The following is an 8,525-nucleotide window of genomic DNA, read 5'->3' on the forward strand; positions in this document are numbered from 1 at the left end:
ACTTTCCCAGTGAGTTGGCCCCACTCAGATCATCTGGCTCCCTTGACCCGACAGTGCCCCAAATCAATGGGCCATTTTTGTCTAGTTGTGTCTTCTGGAATCCTTCATTCATCTCGTGAAAATCAAACCCTTGGAGTCCTCTCTCCACTCCTGGTGACATCTACCAGATAAACAATGTAGCACTCCAGCTCATGGTCTGTATTTCTCCATTTACTTCAGCTAGGTAAGGCTGGGATCTGAGACTTTGGTAAGGGGTAGTGCAGGGACCCAAGAGCCTCACACTAGGTGAACACTTCACCTCTAGCTGCCACTTCAGCCTCAAACACTTGTTTTGGTGCAGAAACTAGCAAAGGAGGAACAGATACTAAATGGATATTGCCAAGAGAATTCTGAGGCAGCTGCCAGCCTGGAGAATAAGGCTGTGACCTCTGCTGCTGTGGGTTTCAGGGACTCTGTGAGACCCCATGACTTGGCTATATTGAAGACCGTGCTTTCACACATGGTGACAAGACAACAGCTTAGATACTCGAGTGTAAGCTGCCCTCCAAATTACACATGATTTTAGTATCTGGAAACATGTTTGAGCCCAGAGAATGTCATACTTACTATACCTTTCCTCTGTTGTCACACATGAAAAGTGCTATTTAAAAGTAGCCTTCTAGCAAGGCATGGATACATACCTGTAATTCAACACTTGGGTGGTGAAGGCAGGGAGATCAGGTATTCAGCTTAGTTATAAACAGTCAAACACAAACACACATGCTCACACACACACTTCCTCTCCCCGTGTGCTGCCCTGTGCAGATGAAGTAGGGATGTCAGCAAATAGAAGGGACTAAGGCTCCTGCACCTGATACAGGAGGGAAAGACATTTGCATATTGGGGGCATTGTCCCTGTCCTTCAGCAGCAGCCTTCCTTCTAAAATGATAATGTAATATTACAAATGCCACAACAGTTTGAGGATTCATGTTTGTTCCCTCACACTCCAGAAAAATCCCCAAACTAAAACCAAAACCAGTAAGGATTGCCCTGTACTTCTAGCATGTCTGTGGAACAGCTTTTTCCCAGAATTCTATTGGAGTGATTTTGTCCAATAGAAAGTAACCTCATAATGGGATTGTGCTTCAGAAAATTAGCTACCACGTGGGTTTTACATGTATTCCCATCTTAGTGTGTGCATTTACCACTCACTCTAGAAAATGTTAGTGGGATTTTAGTCCCCATCTTAATTTTTGAATGGTAACATTTATTTTTATTTTGTTTGAGGAACACAATACATGCCATGGACTGTGTATATGTGTGTAGGTCAGAGGACAACTTGTAGGAGTTATTTCTCTAATATGGGCCCAGGGAATTGAACTCAGGCCCATTAGGCTTGGTGGCAAGTGTCTTTACCCACTGAGCCACCTCAGCAACCCCTTTTTGTCCTTGCAATACTGAACATTGAATGCAGGTCCTCACATATGAAAGCTATAACCCAATCCAGGACCCACCTTTTAATAACAAGTGAAGCTCCATAGAGGAGCTTCACTTGCTGACTTAGAGTGTGTTCTCTGGGGTGTAGAATTGGGAGTGGGTTCTGCTGGGAATGCACAAGGATTTAGGGAAAGCTAGATAGCAGGTGACAAGTTGGTCACCATGTGTTTGTAACTGGGACTCAGCTAATCCTGCAGGTACCTCCCAGCAAGAATGGCCTGTCAGAGCTCTCCCACATCCATGCAAAGGGGTTGGGGCACTATAGAAATTGGGCAGGCAACTCACTGGTGCAGCATAGTTTGCTAGGCAGAAGCTCACTCCCCAAGGAATCTGTGAATCCTCACCAGCTGAAGTTCTGTATCTTCATTACATTTCTGTTGCTGTAATAAAACACTATGAAAAAAAAGCAACTTAAGGAAGAAGGGGTTTATTCTGCTCCACAGTTCAATAAACAGGGAGGTCCAGAGCACAGTTCTAGGCAGGGAGGTCAGAGCAGCAGGAGCTTGAAGCAGCCGGTCCTGTCTCATGCTCAGCCAGGAAGAAAGTGCTTAGCTCGGGCTGTTCCAGTCCTTTATACAGTCCAGGGTGCCTACCCAGGAAATGGTCCCACCCACAATCAAGGCATCTTTCCACACAATTAGCACCAACATTCTCAGCATCTAACCTCAATGTAGACAGTCCTTTACAGGTATGCCTAGAGGCTTGCCTCATAAGTGATTTGGCCATTCATACTAACCACCACACCTGTCCTCTAGGAGAGGCCAGACAAGGGCACAGAAAGGGATCTGGAAGCTCATTCATACGCCTGAAACATACTGCAGCTTACAGAGTGTTCTGCCCATCAAGGAGCATTATCCCCCTGCCAGGAACACTCACTTGCATTAGACTTGCATCCCACTGCCTACAAAGCATTCTCAAGACAAGGCTGCTGCTGCTACATTGTGCACTTAACTTTGGAGAGCCCAAAGAGCCCAGTAGATTATCTGGCAACAGACCTTGAACTCCTGATCCCCCTGCCTCTCCCCCTGAGAACTGGGTCTACAGGTATGTACTAGCACTTAAGTGGGGAAATTCAGAACATACTTGCCTATTAATTTTTAAAAATAAAACAACACAATAAAACCATCACATATTTATATAAATGATAAAATATTTTCCAAAACTTGAAATTACTTGTTTAACGTTTTTGTGGATCTCTTCAAGACAGCTGAAATCTTGTATCTGTCCCTTTACCCATCTGGTGTGAAATGTTACTTTCTTTTCAGTTGGGAAAGCCAATGCACCCTCAATCACAGCTGAAAACTAGAGGAGAATTTAAATAGACTTTTCAGATAATTGTGGACATCTTCTGTGATGCTATATCAAAACTTAGCAAGTATTAATCTCTGAACCGGTTGTGCATAGTGGGCTCTAAATTCTTACTACATACCTTTTCTTACTGTTAGATAAAAAACCATCATTGGGCCAGGGAGAAGATTCAGCAGGAAAAGGTCCCAGCTGCAGACTGATGGTCTGAGTCTGGCCCCAGAACCTACAGGTGAAAGAAGAGAAACAATTCCCAAAAGTTGTTCTCTGACCTTGACGTCTGTACTGCAGCACTTGCACACACACACACACACACACACACACACACACACACACACACACACACACACACAAGAACCCTAATGGGCACTTTGCCTTTTGAACTGGACCAAATCCCATTCAGGAATTTGTCATACCAACCCATAGTCATTTGGGTTATTGAATTATTCAGAATTTCCAGATGGTGACACATTTATAATGCAGTATCACGGGACTGGGGTGATGGTTAAATGGTTAAGAGCATGTATTGCTCTTCCAAAGGACCTGAGTTTGGTTCCCAGCATCTACATCAGGCATCTCACAGCCACCTGTAACCTCAGATCCAGGGGATCTGATGCATATGTGATCACATATGCATATAATGACCACATGTGTATAATCTATAAAAAATTATTTCACATGCATAGGTATTTTGCCTGCATGTATGTTTGTGTGAGGGTATCAGAGCCTCTGGAGCTGGAGTTACTAGAACTGGAGCTGCAGATAGTTGTAAGCTGCCACTGGGTGCTGGAAATTGAGCCTGAGTCCTCTCCAGCCCCACATAAAAAGAATTGCATTCATTAACTTTAGCATCAACCTTGACTCACGGGTCTCTAAGTACTTGTAAGCTGCCAGATTTCCAAAGGTGGGTTTGAATGTTCTAAACTATTGGCAATTTTTTTCTTTAAAGGCTTACCTCACTCCTTTGAAAGAAAATATCTGCTGTATATGCAAGTGTGAAAAATGGTAGCTTATCTGTCCATAATTCTTTTAAGGAAAACATTGTTATTTATTTTAAAATACTTCCAGTTCTGGCCAACACATATGTAAGTATGTACATAGCGTTCCTTAACAGAAGCATGCCCCACATTTATACCACCAACAGGCTATTAACATTGTAAAAAAGCAAATATTACCTTAGTGTTGTTGCAGAAAATTTTGATCCAAGAAAATCCAGTGAAAGGTGATGGGGCTACCAAGGGTCAATGGCTAATTGTGTGTGTGTGTGTGTGTGTGTGTGTGAGAGAGAGAGAGAGAGAGAGAGAGAAGACAACTTCTCTGATCATTTTGTAGGCACTGTCCACATTATTTTATGTCATTGGCCTGGAACTCTCCAGGTAGGCCAGGACACTTCAGAGACCTGCCCACCTCTAGCCCACAGTGCTGAGATGACAGATGTGTACTACCATGTCTTCTTATTTATGTATTACTATTATTATTATGCACACATACAAGCTCCTGTGTGTACTGTGTGTATGTGGGTGTCATAAGCCATAGTGCACATGCAGAGAGACAGCTTTCTGCAGTTGCTTCTCTCCTTGAGGGCTGGGGCTGTAGCTCAATGACAGTGTTCTTTGCCTAGTATGTGCAAAGCTCTAGATGTTTGCGACTATGAAAACTCCTAGGTCAGACCTTTTGATATTTTTACAAGCATGCGTGGGTAATTTTTTTAAATTTTATTTCATTTATTTTTTGAGTCGGAGTCTCACTGTGTAGCCCTGGCTGGCCCTGACCTTACAGAGCTCCACCGGCCCCAAGCTCAAGTTCTGGGATTAAGGGCTGAACCATCATGACTGTCTCAATACTTTTCAAGCATGTTTTAAGCATTTCAAGTGCCGTAGAGATTTTCTCTTTTTTTCTTTAGGGTTTGTTTTTGTTGTATGTGTATGTTTACATGCTTGTACATGGTGCCTGTGGAAGCCAGAATAAGGTATCATATCCCCTGGACATGGAGTTACAGCCAGTTGTGGGCCACTGTGTGAGTCAGTCCTAGGAACCAAAGCAGGTTCTCAGCAAGGGCAGCCAATGATCTTAATGGCTGAGCCATTCCCTCCAGCTTCCTTTCCATAGAAACGTCTGTCAAGTCACTAGAGAGGCTCCTGTAAGCCTCTTTCTAAGCTCAGGAAACAAGCACCCGATCTCCAACAGTCATCAATCTTTCTCCTTTGAAGCAAACTACTCTTTAAGTGAGGCCACCGAGCTCACCGAGTTAGGAGGCAACCACATACGGAAACCTGGAAGGGAACAACAGTAGGCTGTTAGATAGTTAGTTGGTTAGTTGGTTGGTTAGTTAGTTAGCCTAACCCAGGACACCTGTACTTCAAGCAAATGGCTCGAAGTCTCAAAATCACCTTCAGAGGGAGCATGAGTGCTGGAGAAAGGGTTTAGGAAAGTTTACTAATTAATTCCCGGCCACTGACCCAGTGGTAAAGAGCAACTGAATTGTGGATAGACACCAAGCTGCGTGCTGGTATAGGCAGCGGCACCGTGGACAGCGCCAAGCACTGAGCTGCACACAGAGCCAGTGCTGAATACTCCCATGCAGAGAGCGGGGTGGAGAGAGGCGACTTCATCAGCTGATTCCTTACGTAGTGCCGGAGCCCCACTTTGCTAAGGCAGGTCTGGGTGGGCGCGCCAGCGTGCCCTCTCGGAGCAGCAGCCTCAGGCACGGTGGAGAGAGATCAGGACAGGGCAGAAGGCCATTTCCAGAAAGCAGGTATCTACGTGGCTTCCAGTCCCCAACCCCCACCCCTCGGAGCCACTGCCGGGAGAGGGGGGAGGTGGGCAAGGAGCAACCCTGAACCAGCGACTGTTCTGACGCACTAGCTGAGTTCTGGGCATCCACCCTGCACTGGGCGGGGGCCGACCCCAAGGATGCTTCGCTGCAGGCGACCAGACAACAGTCTCCGCCTAGGTGAGGAACAGCAGGCATGTGATAGCAAAGGCGGGCCCTGGCTTCTAGATTCAGCCCCTTGAGTCCGCTTTCCATATCTCTAAGGATACCTGGGCTGTGCTGCTTGTAGCCCAGCACCCTCCTCTCTGCTACAATTTCCTCCGGACTCTGACTGGGTGGAGACTGAGGCCAGGTTCTTGGCTCTTAGCAAAATCCTCTCCATTGGCCATCGGTCGCAAACATCTAGATTGACTTCAGTGGGCTCGGTGGCAACACAGTCTAAACACAGGTGTCCTGGGACAGCAATGGATCTGCCTGTAAACTTGACCTCCTTTTCTCTCTCTACTCCCTCCTCTTTGGAATCTAACCGCAGCTTGGACACGGAAGTCCTGCGCCCTAGTCGGCCTTTTCTCTCAGCTTTCCGAGTGCTAGTCCTGACTTTGTTGGGCTTTCTAGCTGCGGCCACATTCACTTGGAACCTGCTGGTGCTGGCTACCATCCTCAAGGTACGCACCTTCCACCGAGTACCACACAACCTGGTAGCTTCCATGGCCATCTCGGATGTGCTAGTGGCTGTGCTGGTTATGCCACTGAGCCTGGTACATGAACTGTCTGGGCGCCGCTGGCAGCTGGGCCGGCGTCTATGCCAGCTGTGGATCGCATGTGACGTGCTCTGCTGTACTGCCAGCATCTGGAATGTGACAGCAATAGCCCTGGACCGCTACTGGTCAATCACGCGCCACCTGGAGTACACACTCCGTACCCGCAAGCGTGTCTCCAATGTCATGATCCTGCTCACCTGGGCACTCTCCACTGTCATCTCTCTGGCTCCACTGCTATTTGGCTGGGGAGAGACTTATTCTGAGCTCAGTGAGGAATGCCAAGTCAGTCGCGAGCCTTCCTACACTGTGTTCTCCACCGTGGGTGCCTTCTACCTGCCGCTGTGCGTGGTGCTCTTTGTGTACTGGAAGATTTACAGGGCGGCGAAGTTCCGCATGGGCTCCAGGAAGACCAACAGCGTCTCCCCCGTACCCGAAGCTGTGGAGGTGGGTGCTATAAGGATCGTTAGAAAATACGTCACTTGTATCTCACAGGCTTTTCTTGCAGCGCACTTCACCTTATGTCTGTGGAAGGTAAAACTCTCCAGTTTGGGGAGAGGTAGGTGAGGGAGGAAGGGAGGGCTCAAGAGCCAGAGACTCCCTTTGCTCTAAGCACTGAATTACAGAGGCCCTCCCATACTGAATGTCTGGGGGATTGTTTTCTTTCTTGAAAAATGAAGGGTTTGCCATCCACATTCTACCTGGTCCACTTTGGAACTAAAGTCCTGTGGATGGGCAGTACCTGGAAAAGCTGGTGTCTTGGAGATACAGGCTCAGTACCTCAGGAAAAACAAACAAACATGCAGTTTTCTACATGGGTGTGAGGAGGGAAGATTAGAATGATTGACAGGATAAGTGCCACATAGCAGGCATACCGGTTGTGTTGTTTTCTAGGCTGTCTTGCAAACTATAATTTCTGGGTTGCTGTCCTTCTTCATTCTTCAGTGTCCTGGTAATGCCNCCCCCCCCCCCCATAAGATTAAAGACAACTGTGTCATGGTGACTGCATGTGCTGTCCTTTTCCCTTGTGGGTTGTACCAATGCTTTCTGAGTCTATTTACTGCAGCCCCATTGGGCCATGGGCACCACTAAGGACCACTTGGCCTGACGGCCTTCTCTTTGAGTAATATGCAGGAGAAAATTGAAGTTTCAGGTCAGACAGCTTCCCAGCTCCCAACAGCTGGCATTTGAAGCAGACAATCTCTAAATGGAAGTCCTGCTTTCTTCCACCCTGTCCCACCCATGCTTTCTCTGCCTGCCATCTCCTTAACTCCTGAAGATCCGAGCTGTGAGTCAGTGTTCTCCTTGAAAAGGTGCCAGCTCCCTACTCGTTGCTGAGAGTCTCACTTGTGTACTGAAGTCACATCAGACAAGGACACAGTCTCTGATTCCTGTTGCTAGGCTCTGGGGCAGCAGACTAGTCTAAATGAATGTGTAGACTATGTTGTGCTGGCTTGATGTAAAAACAAGCCTGAGAGTGGGGGTTATTTGTGAAGGCAATGTGAGTGTGCTGGGTTTCCACTCACTAAAGCTTAGGTGTAGGCAGGGGAAGGAAAAAGCATCCCTTTTGTTTTTAGAATACAAACAAACTTTGTTGGAGGCCATCTGTTTCCCCATCTCCAACAGTGGCCCTCCACCAAGCATGACGTTTGGACTGCCTGATGATTTCTAATAGTGCAGGATGGCCCCAAAGAATTTCGAGGATCAGAGTTCATTGAGCTGAATTTTTGGAAACTCTGCTGCATCCACCAAGGAGCAGGGAGCTGGGTTCTAAGTAGCTTTAGGCTATTGAAGCTTGGAGTCCACTTCTGCTTTCCCTGGTATCAGAAATGGGAACGCCAGCTTTGCTTTTCCCTGAATGTCAATGACCATATAAGAAAGATGAAGTTGGTTCTAAGGTCTCTCTCTAGCCTGGGGTGAGACCTAGCATTTCATACAGCCAAAATGGAGATCAAAGGATAAGTTGCCCCCGATGAGACAATGTACTTTCCTCTTCTGAACCTTCTTCTCTGGGGCAGCCTCCTGTGAATTAACCCCACGTGACCTTCTCTGCTTTCTTTCTTTCTTTCTTTCTTTCTTTCTTTCTTTCTTTCTTTCTTTCTTTCTTTTTTCAGACACTGGCTGAAGGCTATGAATGCTTTCACTGGTACTCTGGACTCTTTCACTTTCTCTCTGAAGCCCCTTCTCCTTTTGTCCCAAGCTCCTTGCTCAC

At 46.8% G+C, this 8,525-nt stretch overlaps 1 protein-coding gene across 1 annotated transcript in view; it reads left to right on the plus strand.

Moving 5' to 3' along the window:
* The first annotated feature begins 5,452 nt into the window (after positions 1-5,452).
* Htr5a (5-hydroxytryptamine receptor 5A) overlaps positions 5,453-8,525 on the plus strand; it is a 12,902-nt gene continuing 9,829 nt past the window's right edge. Inside the window, exon 1 of the mRNA XM_021163901.2 lies at positions 5,453-6,760. Coding sequence (XP_021019560.1) covers positions 6,020-6,760 — 741 coding nt within the window. The 5' untranslated portion in view covers positions 5,453-6,019. The remainder of the gene's footprint in view (positions 6,761-8,525) is intronic.

This window comes from Mus caroli, chromosome 5 (assembly GCF_900094665.2).
Source record: "Mus caroli chromosome 5, CAROLI_EIJ_v1.1, whole genome shotgun sequence".
Classification (NCBI taxonomy): domain Eukaryota; kingdom Metazoa; phylum Chordata; class Mammalia; order Rodentia; family Muridae; genus Mus; species Mus caroli.